Source organism: Oreochromis niloticus, linkage group LG10 (assembly GCF_001858045.2).
Source record: "Oreochromis niloticus isolate F11D_XX linkage group LG10, O_niloticus_UMD_NMBU, whole genome shotgun sequence".
Taxonomy (NCBI): domain Eukaryota; kingdom Metazoa; phylum Chordata; class Actinopteri; order Cichliformes; family Cichlidae; genus Oreochromis; species Oreochromis niloticus.
The window spans coordinates 10,124-27,783 of NC_031975.2; the positions used below are offsets into that span (position 1 = coordinate 10,124).

Sequence of the window (17,660 nt, forward strand, 5' to 3'; positions counted from 1 at the left end):
TGTCATACATGTTCCACCCTGCACCAAAGAGCACACATATGATAAGGCTCCAGCCCTGAACAGATTTCAACTGCCATATTTGATACCAGGGACAGCGCCACCTAGTGGCAACAGGAAATGTCATGTTTTACACTTTGGTGTACAGTATTGTTATGGGTGACATCTGCAGCCTCAAATTTCTCCAGGAAAGCCTTAAGGAGTTGGTCTTGGGTTACAGTGAAAACTATGACTTTTCGTCAGAGGGTGTGAGCCCTGCAGCATGGCGAACATTGATGTCTCGCCATGAAGAAACAAATTAGTATAACTCAATGAAATCCAGTCTGATCAGTACCAGACTTTACAGGGATGATGTCAGACCCGCCCTGAACAGATTGATGTGCCCATTGTCAGGAATACGTAGAGCGCCACCTAGTGGCAACGGGAAATGTCATGTCTTACATTTTGTTTTACTGATTTTCACAGGTACGTTGTGGCCACCTCAGAAGCGGTGAATATCACGATCAGTCCCTCGTGATGCTTCAGTGAGAAAATTGTGACTTTAAACTGAACGGCGCACCCTGGTGGCAACGCAGTTCAACATGAAAGATGAAGCGGATTTTGAGGGGCTTGGAAAGTTTAAGAAGTCTTGAAATTTGGCGCACACCTCCAATGTGATGAGGGCTTTCTTGTTATGTGACCATTTTCATTGAATAGCCCAAAATGGCTCCACAGCGCCCCCTACAATATTTCAAAACAACAGCCCCTGCTCTGTGTTTTATGTATGAGTCTGAAACCTGGTAAGCTTATGGAAGATATCAAGATGTACAAAAAAGTCTCTTGGAGCAATATCCCAAATCCTACAGTAAGTCAGCCATTTTAAAATTAATGTGTAATTTTGGCGACATTTTCCCCTCTTTTCAAGCATCGTTCTTTGACGAACTCCTCCAAGGGATTTTATCACATTGCCGCGATCTCCTGTGTGTGGAATCTAAAGACCTTTGTGATGTTAAATTGCGAAGCTTTTTACGTTCAGGGAAACGGGGTGGTCATGGCGGCACGTGGAGTTTCAATCACTCGCCAAAAAGCAGTAATCTGCTATCACTCAAAAACACAATGTCCAATCTCTCCCAAAGGTCGCAGTTATGATGAGACTCAAGCTCGGAAATGTTTGTTATGCCATTTGTCAGTAATGGTTAGAGCGCCACCTAGTGGGACGACTATAATCATGATTGAATGAGATGAAATTTAAGCTGGTGGTTAAATGCATGAATTCCATTAATGTGACATCAGATCGGAAGTGCTGGTTGTAGGTGTTGGGCGTGGCTCGACGTGCCGGGGTGCGAGGGCCCTTATATCGCTGCTTGCAGCTTTAATTATTATTATTATTATTATTATTATTATTATTATTATTCAGGCAAAACAAGGGCCTTTTTGAGGGCCTAAACATGCTCAAAAACTCATGAAATTTTGCACACATGCCAGGTCTGGTGAAAAATTTTGTATTTTAATGGTTTTACATATCAGCACTGGGAAATGGCTCTAGAGTGCCACCTATGCCTTGTTAAATGCAGCCCTACGAACACATCTTTTGAGCTACATGTATGAAATTTGGCACACATGTGTATCATGCCAAGGCGAACAAAAAAGTCTCTGGGCCCATTGACGCAAACCCAACAGGAAGTCCGCCATTTTGGATTGAAGGTCACATTTTGGCTCTAATTTTGCCATTTCCATGCCTCGAACTTTTGCGAACTCCTCCTTGGGATTTGGTCATATAAGCTTCATCTTTGGTCAGTGTCAACTACACACCTGGGCTATGTTAAATTGCGGAGCTTTTGAGTTTTCGTGAGGCGGTGGCGCCACTGCGAATTTCGATGACTCGCCATGAAAATCTTATTGCCTCTCATTCTGTCATACATGGTCCGACGTGGACCAAAGAGCACACATATGATAAGGCTCCAGCCCTGAACAGATTTCAACTGCCATATTTGACACCAGGGACAGCGCCACCTTGTGGGAGCAGAAAATGTCATGTTTTACACTTTGGGGTACAGTATTATGATGGGTGACATCTGCAGCATCAAATTTCTCCAGGAAAGCCTTAAGGAGTTGGTCTTGGGTTACAGTGAAAAGTGTGAGTTTTCGCGAAAGGGTGTGAGCCCTGCAGCATGGCGAACTTTGATGTCTCGCCATGAAGAAACAAATTAGTATAACTCAATGAAATCCAGTCTGATCAGAACCAGACTTTACAGGCATGATGTCAGACCCGCCCTGAACAGATTGATGTGCCCATTGTCAGGAATACGCAGAGCGCTACCTAGTGGCAACAGGAAATGTCATGTCTTTCATTTTGTTGTACTGATTTTCACAGGTTTATCGTGGCCACCTCAAAAGCGGTGAATATTACCATCAGTCCCTCATGATGCTTCAGTGCGAAAATTGTGACTTTAAACTGAACGGCGCACCCTGCTGGCAACGTGGTTCACCATGAACAACGAAGTGGCTTTTGAGGGGCTTGGAAAGTTTAAAAACTCTTGAAATTTGGCGCACACCTCCAATGTGATGAAGGCTTTTTTGTTATGTGATCATTTTTATGGAATCTTGCAAATTGGCTCCACAGCGCCCCCTACAAAGTTTCAAAACATCAGCCCCTGCTCTGCGTTTCGTCTATGAGCCTGAAACCTAGTAAGCTTATGGAAGATATGAAGATGTACAAAAAAGTCTCTTGGAGCAATATCCCAAATTCAACAGGAAGTCAGCCATTTTAAAATGAATGTGTAATTTTGGCGCTATTTTCCCCTCTTTTCAGGCACCTTTCTTTGACGAACTCCTCCAAGGGATTTCGTCAGATCGACGCGATCTCCAGTGTGTGAAAGCTAAAGACCTTGGGTCAACAGTTGTTGTCAGTAAAATTGCTATATAAATAAAATTGATTGATTACCGTGTTTAATGTGATTGTAGTCACTTTAAAGCAAACTCTTTTATCAATCTATGTAATTTGTCTCTGTAGTTTTTAGCAGTATTTATTGTTTGTTCATTCACCGCCAAGACACAAACATTTTGGGACTCCAAAATTGGTATGACATGTATAACTTTAATTTCTGCTGCTAGTCCTTAAATTTTTAGTAGTAGATTTCTCATTCTCACTCCCATTCAGATAATGTAGTGTTGTCAATCCCATTCCTTTTACAAGGTTATTTTCTTGTGGGAAGCAAAGATATCAGAGCCTAGAAATTAACTCTGTATAGATTTTTAGGTAGAACATATAAATGGTGTTTGGTACCTGAGTTGGTCAACTAAAATCAAAAAGAGCCTGCGAACTAGTTCACAAAGTTCAGCTCCACTGCCCTGCTCACTATCCTAAGAGGAGGAAAACCTATCGTGTATATATTGTTGTTGAAAAAGTTATCTGATACCCTGCTGAAATTGTAAGATTTACCAAAAAAAATGAGTAGCCTCGAATTTTTATGATAGTTTCCTTTGAAGGAAGAGACAGAATATCAACAAAAATTCCTTAAAGATCATATGATATAAATGTTACGGTATTGGGGTTAGGGTTAAGGGGGTTGAAATTAATAAATAACTACTTAATCCCAAAGAAAAAAAACATGGTAGATGGTGGGGAAACCCTTGTTGACAAGCACAGATCTGCATAAATCTCAGGAAGAATTTGTCCCAATCCTCTTTATAGAAACTCAAAATTCTTTTTTAGCTGCTGCTTTGAAACTTGAAACTTCAGCTCCCTACACAGATTTTCTATAGGATTGAGGTCTAAAGACTGCCTAGGCCCCTCCATAACTTTGTACTTTCTCTTTAAAAACTCCTTTGTTGTGGTGGTGGTGGTATGTTTTGGGTCATTGTCATGCTGGAAAAACCATCCAAGACCCATCTTCAGTAGGTTGATATATATAGTATATAGAACACAATATATAGAACGTCACTTATGTCTATAGTACAGTTATTTCAGTCTCACAGCAAATTGTAGTCTCTCTCGTATGTTCGTCTCTTGTTATCAACCTTAATTTTTCATTAACATTTGAACCCCCCTGTGGATATTAACTATGTCACTGACTGAACAATTCTTTCTTATTAAGTTGATTTGTTTAAATAAATATTTTAATATACTTTTTCAACAACTCAAGATGTAGGCCTATGTTTCTGAGGCCATGAAGAACAGATTTTCTTTCAGATATGTGGTCCTCACAGGAAAGTCACCACAAACATGATTTATAGAATATGATGTAAACATTTAACAACAAGCTCCAGCTGTGTGGAACTGACTGATTGTAATCTATGTCCCACATGGGCAAAAGCCTAATTTGTGGGACTCAGGACTGTGGCTGGGTTGGATTTTTCTGGATATTTGGTTGGTATTCTGTTTCTCTTCCATAAACAAAACTACTATAAATATTAAAAACTGTTCATTTTTTGTTGTAATTGAGCAAAGTCACAAATTCAGCATGAGACCAAATATTATTTCCCTCACATGATTCATTTCACTTGGCTGGCTGAACTGTTTTGCTTGTAGCACACTGGTCATACTGTAAGAGTCATGGAGGTGCCAAAGAGATATTGTGGTCAACAATTTCAGTTCTAAAGTCACACAGCAAACCATTGTTATGGAACACAAGTACAAACTGTGTTGATAGATAATACAAAAAAATTGTAGCAATATGGTTTGAAATGCGTAAAGGTAGTGTGTTAGGGAGCAATTTATCCAGCTCGTTTCCCTTTCAGTGTTCACACAACAAAGTAAATTCAGTGCGTTCTGAAATCAGTATATTTCTTCTATGACTTTCAGGCTGGTAAGCAGGCAGGGCAGGTCAGAAGATGTCTTCATCATTTCTTCCTCATTAGCTTCCAGCAACTGCTTTTCTCTTCATATCAAAATATTCATCTGAATCTCCTGCAACACTTTGATGACAGTTGATATTAACAGTGTTTAACCTGCTTTTTCTTTTCAGGTGGAAGTTTGGAAAGCTGTGAGGGGCTCGGGCATGGAGTGAGCAAAAAGCAGAGGCTCAGTTCTCTTCTCCTGTTCTAGTGGTGACATCTTCAGAGAGCTTAGGATAAGTGTCTCCTCCATATTTGGAGCTTCCCCCCTTCTGCACACACCAGAAGGTATGATTCACTCTTTACTTGTGGCAGACGAATCTGTAGGACAAAGAAAGAACATTACAAAATTTTTTTCTTTAATCATTCATTAAACTGAATTGTACATCATGTTGAATTTGGCCATTAGAGGTAAAGTATTCTTGGGGAAGACTAAACCCAAAACTGCTCTGATTCTATTTATACAGCACCAACAGCATAATGGTCAGTCAGTGCCTTTTTATATTGCGAGGTAAAGAACCTGCAATACATATAACATATTACAGAGAAATCAGAGAATCAGAGAAAAAAATCAGTCTACAAAAATGAAACTAACTGATTTGTGTCATGTGGCTTCATAGATAAATGTATGTTGTCTAAGGGAAGCATGTTTACCCACACAAGCTTGAATATATCAATAAATAACATTTAAATAAATAAATAATCCCCTTTTTACTAGTGGTATATTATAATGTCTGTAATAAAATGTTATCATCAACATTATGAAATACTGCTCTGAGGTTCAACATAACCAACACAGAGATTAAACCCTTTCATAAGAAGATCGTAACATTCACTAATGTCCTATGATACAAATCTACTTCCTGGATGAATTAATTCAAACACGCCATTCCTCTACAAATGAATCACAGTTGATGTTTCCATTCCACATTTGATGATGACAGTCTTCGAATAATCTTTTATGAGTGTGGTCTAATAGACATTGATGCTTTGGATGAAGTAATTATTGAAGCTGACTTGGTAAGATCAATAGGACGAAAACTGTTTGAATACATGTCAGCAGTTAATAAAATTGTCATACTTTCTAAGTACCTGGTGTTGCTGTGGTTTCCCTGTTGTGCTGTTGTTTGGCTGTTGTTTTTTTCAGCAGGTGGCCAAGTAGATTTTCAGTGTCCCCCCCCCCTTTTTAATATAAACTCTTTAAACTTGCAAACTAAAGATCAGTGTCAATTTAGGATTCAATATCTAACCCAAGGATATTTGACAAGGAGACTGGATTAAAACATCAACACAACTGGACAAACCAGTCTACCTCATGAGTCACAGCCTCCCATAATTTTAATAGAAATCCAGTAAACCGTGCATCCATCCATCCATCCATCTTCATCCGCTTTATCCGAGGCCGGGTCGCGGGGGCAGCAGCCTAAGCAGAGAAGCCCAGACCTCCCTCTCCCCAGCCACCTCCTCCAGCTTATCCGGGGGAACACCAAGGCGTTCCCAGGCCAGCCGAGAGATATAATCTCTCCAGTGTGTCCTGGGTCTGCCCTGGGGCCTCCTCCCGGTGGGACATGCCCGGAACACCTCACCCAGGAGGCGCCCAGGAGGCATCCTTGTCAGATGCCCGAACCACCTCAACTGGCTCCTTTCGATGTGGAGGAGCAGCGGCTCTACTCTGAGCCCCTCCCGGATGGCCGAACTTCTCACCCTATCTCTAAGGGAGAGGCCAGCCACCCTTCGGAGGAAGCTCATTTCTGCCGCTTGTATCTGCGATCTCGTTCTTTCGGTCACTACCCACAGCTCGTGGCCATAGGTGAGGGTAGGGACGTAGATCGACCGGTAAATTGAGAGCTTCGCTTTTACACTCAGCTCCCTCTTCACCACGACGGACCGGTGCAGCGTCCGCATCACTGCAGCCGCAGCACCAATCCGTCTGTCGATCTCCGGCTCCCTTCTCCCATCACTCGCGAACAAGACCCCGAGATACTTTAACTCCTCCACTTGGGGCAGGAACTCATCCCCGACCCGGAGTGGGCACTCCACCCTTTTCCGGCTGAGAACCATGGCCTCAGATTTGGAGGTGCTGATCCTCATTCCCGCTGCTTCACACTCGGCTGCGAACCGTTCCAGTGCGAGCTGGAGGCCCTCACCTGATGAAGCCAACAGGACCACATCATCCGCAAAAAGCAGAGATGAGATTCTGAGGCCACCGAAGCAAAAGCCCTCCGCCACTTGGCTGCACCTAGAAATCCTGTCCATAAAAATTATGAACAAAACCGGTGACAAAGGGCAGCCCTGGCGGAGCCCATCACCCACCGGGAACGAGTCCGACTTATTGCCGGCAATGCGAACCAAACTCTTGCAACGGTTGTATAGGGATCGAATGGCCCGTAGCAATGGGCCAGACACCCCATACTCCCGCAACACCTCCCACAGGACACCCCGAGGGACACGGTCGAATGCCTTCTCCAAGTCCACAAAACACATGTAGACTGGTTGGGCAAACTCCCATGCACCCCTCGAGTATCCTTGAGAGGATAAAGAGCTGGTCCAGTGTTCCGCGACCAGGACAAAAACCGCATTGTTCCTCCTGTATCCGAGGTTCGACTAGCGGACGAACTCTCCTTTCCAGCACCCTGGCATAGACTTTCCCAGGGAGGCTGAGGAGTGTGATCCCCCTGTAGTTGGAACACACCCTCCGGTCTCCCTTCTTAAAGATGGGGACCACCACCCCGGTCTGCCAGTCCAGGGGTACTGCCCCTGATCTCCACGCAACATTGTAGAGGCGTGTCAACCAGGACAGCCCTACAACGTCCAGAGCCTTCAGGAACTCGGGGCGGACCTCATCAACACCAGGGGCTCTGCTACCAAGGAGTTGTTTAACTGCCTCAGTGACCTCGCCCCCGGAAATTGGCGGGTCATTCCCCTCATCCCCAGACTCTGCTTCCTCCTCGGAAGACGTGTCAGTGGGATTAAGGAGGTCCTCGAAGTATTCCTTCCACCGCCTGACAATTTTCTCAGTCGACGTCAGCAGCGCTCCGCCAGCACTATACACAGTGCAGGTAGAGCACCGCTTTCCCCTCCTGAGACGCCTGACGGTTTGCCAGAATCTCTTCGAGGCAGTCCGAAAGTCTTTTTCCATGGCCTCTCCGAACTCCTCCCACACCCGAGTTTTTGCTTCAGCCACTGCCCGAGCCGCATTCCGCTTGGCCTGTCGATACCTGTCGGCTGCTTCCGGAGTCCCACAGGCTAACCAAGCCCGATAGGACTCCTTCTTCAGCCTGGTGGCTCCCTTCACCTCTGGTGTCCACCATTTGATTCGGGGGTTACCACCACGGCAGGCACCAACCACCTTGCGGCCGCAGCTCACTGCAGCAGCTTCGGCAATGGAGACGCTGAACATGGTCCATTCGGACTCAATGTCCCCAGTCTCCCTCGGAATGCTGTTGAAGCTCTGCCGGAGGTGTGCGTTGAAGATCTCACGGACTGGGGCCTCTGCTAGACGTTCCCAGCACACCCTCACTACACGTTTAGGTGCACCGGGTCTGTCCAGCGTCCTCCCCCACCACCTGATCCAACTCACCACCAGGTCAGTTGGAGTTGGATGTAAACCGTGCAGTGAACTCATATTCATCATTATACATCCTAGTAAGTATAGTGAAATAAAATGCATTCTTTTGCAAAGTAGGCGCATTTACAAACACGTTTCATTAACGTTTAATTAAAAACGCGTCTTATTTCATAGTCTAATCATCATGTACCTTATCCAAAGCACACTTTGTCTTGAACCACCCACTAATTATATTCACACTAAGTATATATCCACACAATAATATCAAGGATTGTAATCCAGTACCTTTATTGAATTCACACTGGGTCTCTAGGGACTCACTACCTTAGCTTAGCTTGTAGCCGACTCACTAGCACCATGACCTTTTCACCTATCCCTCATGCCCTTTCTTACGCAGGGTTTCAGATGTTTTTATTACTTCTGTGCATCCTATAGTAGTAATGATACTTGATTGATCACTGAATCGAAGGCCCAACTCCACACCCCTGAAAAACCCATAGCTAGCCAGTCCCCTGTTGGCGTGCCCAAAGCTAGCATAGGCACTGTTAGCACTCCTCCAGCGGATTGTCCCAAGCTCCTGGGAAAACAGGATGGCTGGGTGACGTGAGGAGGAAGCGTAGTCCTAAACAGAAGACCTCGGTATATCGCCAACCTGTTCTTTTTCTAATCATTTTTCCCCAATGGGCAACGTTTGCTGAGAAAAAAAAACGAATTCATAGATTTATTACTTCTAGACTGGATTACTGTAATTAGTTATTAGCAGCATGTCCTAAAAACTCCCTGAAAAGCGTTCAGTTGATTCAAAATGTTTTTGTCAGATCATTTGTCAATATTACTTACATTTACAATAATGGTTTATGCCGCAGTGGGGAATAGATTTTATCACAGTAGATGTCTTTCTGAAAGTGCTGTAACTAAGTTTTTTTTAAAAAATCATCCAATGTTATTATCTTTAACGCCATGTGGCTGTAGCTCAGGAGGTAAAGCTGTAGCCCAGGAGGTAAAGCAGGTCATATACTGATGCAAGGTTGGTGGTTAAGACCCTGGCTGTACCACTCCACATTCCTGAATATCCTTGGGCAAGATACTAACCCTAAGTTGTTCTCCCATGCATCCATTGGAGTATGAATGTGTGTAATTGGTAGATAAAATGCACTTAAGCATAGAAGAATGTGCTTGTGTGAATGAGGAATAAAATGCTCTGGGAGAGTAGGAATCAGTCCTGTTACCATGTGCCAGTGCAGAGCAGCTACCTGAACTCTACTCCCACAGTCGATTACCTTGTTAATAATTTTACATCTTCACTATCTTTCACTAGTCTGGCCTTTAACCCTGTCTCGTCCTGCATAACATCTACAAGACAGTCATATGAATAGTAAAATAAACCAATAAAACAAAAACATTAGACTACAGAGACTCTATGGTGCTTCCCTTGGGAAAGCAAATATGGTTAGCACAACAAAGTATTCAGAACATAATTCTGCTTGCCACTACTGCTGGACAGGACAGGTTTAAAAAAAAAAAAAAAAGAAACTACAATGGGAGGGGGGCCTTCAGCTTGCAGGCCCCTCTGTGGAACCAGCTCTGAGTCTGGATTTGGGGGACAGACCCCCACTCTACTTTTTTGATTAGGCTTAAAATTTTCCTTTTTGACAATGCACACAAAGCAAATCGTTACGGCTGGATTAACACTGTATTAGGTCGAGGCTGCTAGGGGCTTCCCATGATGCATGAAGAAGAGTGTTTCTTCTTCACTCACTATGTGTTTATACACCACTCTGCATTTAATCATTGGTTATTATTAATCTCTGGCTCTCCTCCCTTCACACCTAACTAACTGGTCAGGGCAGATGGTCGCCCCTCCCTGAGTCTTCTTCCTGCTCAAAGGGAGGTTTTCTTTCCACTGTTCCCAAAGCACTTCCTTATAGGGGGTCATATGATATGTAGAGGTGTGGAGGTGGCTCTTCTATGTTGTGCCATGCGCTTGTGAAGTGGCTGTTTGGTCTCGCCAATGTAGAGACTCAACTTCACAGACTTAACAACGTGGTGTATGCTGTACAGTGCAGCGAGGAATGCCCAGACCTCTACATTGGCGAGACCAAACAGCCACTTCACAAGCGCATGGCACAACATAGAAGAGCCACCTCCACAGGACAAGACTCAGCAGTCCATCTGCATCTTAAGGATAAAGGTCACTCTTTCGAGGATGCCAATGTTCACATTTTGGACAGAGAGGACAGATGGTTTGAAAGAGGAGTGAAAGAGGCCATCTATGTCCACTGTGAGCGACCATCTTTGAACAGAGGCGGTGGTTTACGACACCAACTGTCTGCCATCTATAATCCAGTTTTGAGTTCCCTCCCCAGACGCCTTAACGCCCACTCACATCCTGGGCCATCTGACCTCAGGAATTCACATGACAAGGTGGGGCCAGGTTTCACAATGAGCTCACCCGAAACCCTGGCTGATTAGGTCCCACACCCGCTTTCACACCTTGGCGCATGTGATTAGAGGATCACCAGGGGGTCCTTTGTCCCTCTTTGGGGGGATACTCCCACTGGGTTTAAATCTGGGACTCTCGGCCATTTGACCTTAGAACTGAAGAAGCTTCTCGGATGAGAGGTGAAACGTCTTCAAGCAACTTAAAGAAGTCCAGACGCTTTTCTTTGCAAACTCCTTTGACTTTTGTCTGTATTATTGTAGGATCTTTACCTTACAATAAAAAGTGCCTTGAGGCAATTGTTGTGGTTTTACGCTATATAAATGAACTCAATATATAAATAAATTTAATGACAGTGACATTGCTGACAAATCTGTAGAAACTATATACTGACTTGCAAAACCTCAAGTGATTTTTGTAATCCACTACACCAAGATCTGAAACTGTTTGAGAGTAGAGGTGATGGTATTTTCAGTATAAATAAATAGTACATTCAAAATCAACCCAAGACCCAAAAAGATATCAGCCCCTCAGAACAAAGCACAACAATATTTTTTTATGTTTTGTACGGTGTCTTGTATATGAAATGAAGTATCAAATAAAAACATTTCACTGAAGACGTGTTGAAGCTTTGACATATTGTGGAACATCCCATAATTGAAACCTGCAAAATAATGTTAGCCAAACAAGGACAGAGTCTTTCCCGAATGTGACAGGTGAGACCTGGAGACTTGGAACCGCCCCTGGTGGGCGGAGCTGGTCTGTGCTCCTTTCATAAGCGCAGGTGTGGGCAATTAGGTATTCCTCAGCAAACCTGAAGCTGCAAGTGTGTGGTCCAAGTTGGGCAAGTTGGTGTTAACTTCTGTCTATGAAAGTCTGATATGGGTCCTCCCCTAAACTTCTATTAGAACGGTAGGCACACAAAAATGTACCATTTGAGCTCTGGCTGTTGGCAGAGGTTTATAGTTATGTGCACCCTTGTAGGTGGGAAACATTGCTCCCGTGAGAACAGTACAGTGGACTTCATCGCCACTGACCCACAGTTATTTGGGTGTGATACGAACTTGTGGACAGGTAACAAAACAATTAAGTTGAGGAATATTCCTGTGTTTTATTGTCCAGCATAAGTGATCTCCTGCCTTTTATTCACAGAGTACCGAGCTGCTGCTTTGCCAGGTGGATTTCTGGTTGCGGGCAAAGGACCCGACACATCAGTGTTTTAATTTGTTTTAACCTGGTGTAAGTCGACGGCCCGACTGCTGCGGCTGTCGATTGTTTTGTTTTTGTTTTATTTTTTTCTGTATCAGTAGGCACTACCAATATTGATTCTTTTAGTATTTTTAACCCTTTTCTTAAATGTGTATAGATATATTGTCGCGAACGGTGAAGGCGCTGCAGGGAGAACAAATCCTTTTTTTTTTTCCTCACCGCTTCTGCATGCACAGCGGTGGGCCTGAGTGAAGACGGCACTGAAGCTTTTGTTTTTCTCTATAGTGTTTTGCCCATTTGGGGTCGTGTGTCAGTTGCCGTCCCTTTTTAACCTGTGTTATGTTGATTTGTTTTTAATGGTTCCCCGCAGCGCTTGTCCTGTCTCACGGGCAATCATACAGTTTTATCGTTTTTAAATAAGGTAAAGCTTTTAATTGTTTTTAAGTGCCGCTGTTACATTGTTACTTTTATTTTGTATTAAAAATTAAATTCTTTTTAACTGACTGTGCGCCTACGGCTCTGTCCTATTTTAAATAGGTACCTACCACGGGTCACACAAAGTTACTTCAAGGAGACTGGCAACTTACATATCTGTTGAGCAAAAATCTATTCTACTCAACCAATGTGGAAGTTAAATGGGAGACACAGATTCATTTGATTGATGTTCCCGATCTGTTTTTACTCTTTTTACTCAGACATTCTAATGTAGAATACTAACTGTAACTGATACAATATTTTGTATAGTATTATGTCTGTACCCTGTGGAACAGGAGCAGGTGGCGGTGGAGAGGAATCACCAGTGGGTAATGGCAGGCTGGAGGCGCTTTCCCTCTCTGTAACAAATGCAAGTTTCAGTAGTGAATGTACACAGAGACTATGGGTGAAGCTAACTGCGACAACCACTAATAGTTTATCAAATGCATTGGAGAATCAGACAGATACATGCTTGTTTTTAAAAAGTGCTTTGTTTCTCATGTCAGGCAGAGAAAGACAATATGAAAGTGGATTAAAGATAGGCTTACATCCCTTGTTGCTTCCACACAGTGGGCAGGCAGAGCAAGAGATGATGGGCAGCTACTCAACTCTGTCATTGGATGAGAGAGAGGAATGTCAGAGTTTATGATGTGTGTGCACTGTTGCAGGCATTTGGCTGTTTGTGTGCACTGTTTGCCATCCATATTTGTAGTAACACAAAGAAGAGAGAGAACCGATTAAAAAACAGTATGTATATGAGATGAACAGAAAGAAGAACAATTCGTGTAAATAGAGAAAGAAAGCAGGTGGGTGAAAGCTGTGAAGTCAAATTGGCTATTCACTTTTTTAATAGTCCCAAATTAAGCAAGGCACATGCTTTATGTGTACATGCTTTTGCACCACATTTATCCATCAGTCCAGCAGTATCACTGATCTTTAAAAACCTCATGACACTGTATTAACATCCAATTTTCTGCATACCAGGGGTATTTTTAGAATGGCTTTTTCATCACCATGTTCTGACTGAGGCCAGCAATATAAACAGACATGGCTGGGATTGTACAGCACTTTGTTTATTCATAGTAGATCAGTGTCGTCTGGAACTCATTCAAGCCCACATATATTTTTCAGGACAATACAGTGAGTTATACAGTATCTCACAAAAGTGAGTACACCGCTCACATTTTTGTAAATATTTTGTTATGTCTTTTCATGGGACAACATTGAAGATTTGGCACTTTGATACAATGTAAAGTAGTCAGTCTGCAGATTGTATAACAGTGTAAATTTGCTGTCCCCCTAAATAACTCAGCACACCATTAATGTCTAAACCGCTGGCAACAAAAGTGAGTACACCCCTAAGTGAAAATGTCCAAACTGTGCCCAATTAGCCATTTTTCCTTCCTGGTGTCATGTTACTCGTTAGTTTTACAAAGGTCTCGGGTTTGAATGATGAACAGGTGTGTTGAATTTGGTGTTGTTGCTCTCACACTCTCTCATACTGGTCATACTGGAAGTTTAACATGGCACATCATGACAAAGAATTCTCTGAGGATCTGAAAAAAGGACTGATACTCTATATAAAGATGGCCTAGGCTATAAGAAGGTTACCAACACCCTGAAACTGAACTGCAGCACGGTGGCCAAGACCATATAGCAGTTAAACAGGAGAGGTTCCACTCAGAACAAACCTCGCCATGGTCGACCAAAGAAACTCAGTGCACATGCTCAGTCTCATATCCAGAGGTTATCTTTTAAAAATAGATGTATGATTTCTGCCAGCATTGCTGCAGAGGTTGAAGGCTTGGAGGGTCAGCCTTTCAGCGCTCAGACCATACGCCGCACATCACATGCCTGTCATCCCAAAAGGATGCCTCTTCTAAGGATAATGCACAAGAAAGCCCACAAACAGTTTTCTGAAGACAAGCAGACTAAGGACATGGATCACCTGTGGTCTGATGAGACCAAGATAAACTTATCTCAGATGGTGTCAAGGATGTGTGGCAGCAACCAGGTGAGGAATACAAAGACAAGTGTGTCTTGTCTACAGCTGCATGGGTGCTGCTGGAACTGCGGAGCTACAATTAATGGAGGTAACCATGCCATTAATACATCAGTACATGCCACCATGTACTGTGGCATACTGAAGCAGAGCATGAACCCCACCCTTCAGACTCCGGGCCACAGGACAGTATTCCAACATGATAACAATCCAAACACACCTCCAAAAAGACCAGTGTCTTGATAATAATAATGGATTGCGTTTATGTAGCGCTTTTCGGGGCCCTCAAAGCACTTACAATTCCACTATTCATTCACACACTGGTGGAGGCAAACTACAGTTGTAGCCACAGCTGCCCTGGGGCAGACTAACAGAAGTGAGGCTGCCACATCGCGCCATTGGCCCCTCTGGCCATCACCAGTAGGCGGTAGGTGAAGTGTCTTGCCCAAGGACACAACGACCGAGACTGTCCGAGCCGGGGCTCGAACCGGCAACCTTCTAGTTACAAGGCAAACTGCCAACTCTTTGAGCCACGATCGCCCCAAACAAACTGAGGATAAAGGTACGTGACTGGGCAAGCATGTCTCCAGACTTTAACCCTATTGAGCATCTGTGGGGGATCCTCAAATTGAAGGTGGAGGAGCAAAAGGTCTCCAACATCCACCAGCTCCATGATGTCATCATGGAGGAGTGGAAGAGGAGTGGCACCCTGTGAAGCTCTAGTGGGCTCTATGGCCACAGGGTTAAGGCAGTGTTGGAAAATAATGGTGGCCACACAAGATATAGACACTTTGGGCACAGTTTAGACATTTTCACTTACGGGTGTACTCACTTTTGTTGCCAGTAGTTTAGACATTAATGGCTCTCTGTCGTGTTATTTAGAGGGGACAGCAAATTTACACTGTTATACAAACTGTACACTGACTACTTTACATTGTATCAAAGTGTCATATCTTCAATGTTGTCCCATGAGAACATATAACAAAATATTTACAAAAATTTGAGGGGTGAACTCATTTTTGTGAGATACTGTATATAGTTCCATGTGTCTTACTAAAATACTTGGATTAACTGGACTAAATTTAAAATACATCTTTATCTTAACATGGACTAGACTTCTGTCTATTTCCCTGCTTTTATAAATGGTCACATAAATATTGGTTGACTGATAGATAAAAGTCGACAAAGATCTTCACCGTGTCAGAACGATATTGACTGTACTTAAACAGAGGTAGACTGTATGGACTGATGTTGATGACAAAGAAGATGATGATGTGGTGAAGGATGAGTGTTGCTCACTTGCCTGTCTTCTTGGGGATTCTCCATTCCTGCATTTCTTCCCTTAATCTATCCATTTCTTTCTCCAGCTCACAATATCGCATCTCTGCTTCATGAAATCGTCTGTAGGATAAAGCAAGCTCTGTTCAGTGTCTAATTCTAAAAATGAATTTTAATATGTTGCAGTTGCATCATAGTTAGGGTTTCAAAGTTGATCTGCAGTCAAAACCGTAAAGTTTAGCATTGTAAAAAATACCTCATACTATTTAACGAACCTTTAAAACATGTCTGTACTTGACAACGCTACCTACAATTCAGTTTATGCCTTCTCTGGCGCTTCAATCCCCACTCACAGCTTGCATCAGGTGACCTCAATGGGTACATATTAGGGTGAGGCAAGCTCTCACAATGGTTTCACCCAAAGCCTCTGCTGACAATGACCCACGGCTTTTATCACACCTTGGCTTATGTGATGAGTCATATGATTAATATGACCCTCTTAAAGGATAACACCGACTGGGGATTAAATACCTGGGACTCTCCACCATTTGATTTTAGAACTTAAGAAGCTTCTCGGATGAGAGGTGAAATGTCTTCAAGAAAATTAAACAAGTCTAGTTGCTTTCTTTCCAAGCTCCTTAGAAAACCATGACCTTGATAACTGAGAACCTATGGAAGCAGAGCCTGGGGAGAAGGGGGACGACTTGCCCGTCACTGGGGTTTAGGTCACTATGTGGTTAAGCAACTGCGAAGTGACAGAGAGGCTCCTGGAGACTTTTCATGTTGTAGGACAGTCTGACACATCTCCACAACATTGCATGGAGGTCTGGGACAGTGCCTCTGGACAAGCAGACTGGAGTGGTTCCCCTGTTTTAGGAGAGGGACAGGAAGGTGTGCTCCAACTATACAGGATCACACTGCTCAGCCTCCTTGGGAAAGTCTATGCCAGGATACTGGAAAGAACAGTCTCTCCATTAGTCAAACCCCAAATTGAGGAGGAACAATGCAATTTTCATACTCTCTGTGGAATACTGGACCAGCTCTTTATACTCTCAAGGTTATTCATGGGAGTTTGGCCAACCAGTCTACATGTCTTTTGTGGACATTATACCAATCCCTTGGGATATCCTGCGGGGAGTGCTTTGCGGGTATTGGGTGTGTGGCCAGTTGTTATTCAGTCCCTGTAGCGAGAGCTTGGTTTGTATTGCAGGCAGTAAGTCAGGATCATTCCCTATGAGTGTTGGACTCTGCCAGGGCTGCCCTTTGTCACCAATTCTGAGCAGATAAGAGGTGATTCTGTTGGGTTCATCAGGTGGTGGCGTCCAGATCTCACTGGAGTTTGTCAATGACAAACAGCAAACACCATATGAGGCTGAAAACTATAGACAGTGACCTCTCTTCCTCTGAGCTTCAGATCTTTGGACTAAGTTGTCGCTTTCAAAAAATAACTCAAAACTAATCTTTTTATACTTGCATTTAATAAAGTTTTTTTTTTTATGTATGGCATTTCCTTGTGAAGCATTTTGTGATCTTTGTCTTGAAAGGTGCTATGCAAGTATAATTTTACTCACTTGCTCACTTTATCATTAACAGTATAACTGAGAAAACAATAAGAATTTTGCAATATAGCACACTACGATTTTTTTCTTCTGAATGTCTTTTTGTTATCTTCTCTTTCAGTTTTGTTTTATTTATTTATTTATTTATTTTACCTTAGTCGGGAGCTTATTTACATTTTCTTCAATTGCTGAGATTCTCATTTCAACCTGCATGATTCTTTCCTGATCAGCTGTTCTGGAACTGGAAAACTCAGAGTTGCCAATCCCAGGGCTGATCAACTTAGAGTTCAAGTAAACCTACTTGATCTGCTTTACAGC

The 17,660-nt window shown here is 43.2% G+C and overlaps 1 protein-coding gene and 1 long non-coding RNA gene across 7 annotated transcripts in view; one reads left to right on the top strand and one right to left on the bottom strand.

Moving 5' to 3' along the window:
• Window positions 1-3,053: 3,053 nt before the first annotated feature.
• The window catches only part of dmpk (DM1 protein kinase), a 97,454-nt gene continuing 82,847 nt past the window's right edge, over window positions 3,054-17,660 (bottom strand). For 3 of the 6 annotated variants that reach the window (XM_019355353.1, XM_019355352.1, XM_025910963.1), the window contains exons 12-15: window positions 15,809-15,906; window positions 13,052-13,113; window positions 12,788-12,862; window positions 3,054-5,133 (exon numbers count right to left, since the gene is read on the bottom strand). In XM_019355353.1, coding sequence (XP_019210898.1) covers window positions 5,044-5,133; window positions 12,788-12,862; window positions 13,052-13,113; window positions 15,809-15,906 — 325 coding nt within the window. In that variant the 3' untranslated portion in view covers window positions 3,054-5,043. Of the gene's footprint in view, window positions 5,134-12,787; window positions 12,863-13,051; window positions 13,114-15,804; window positions 15,907-17,660 lie in introns of those variants that run through there. The other 3 variants (XM_025910961.1, XM_025910962.1, XR_003221961.1) reach the window with 3 other exon arrangements.
• LOC109199980 (uncharacterized) lies at window positions 11,534-12,587 on the top strand. Its single transcript, XR_002060214.2, has 3 exons — window positions 11,534-11,732; window positions 11,805-11,894; window positions 11,973-12,587. It is a non-coding gene; the product is annotated as an uncharacterized LOC109199980 (long non-coding RNA).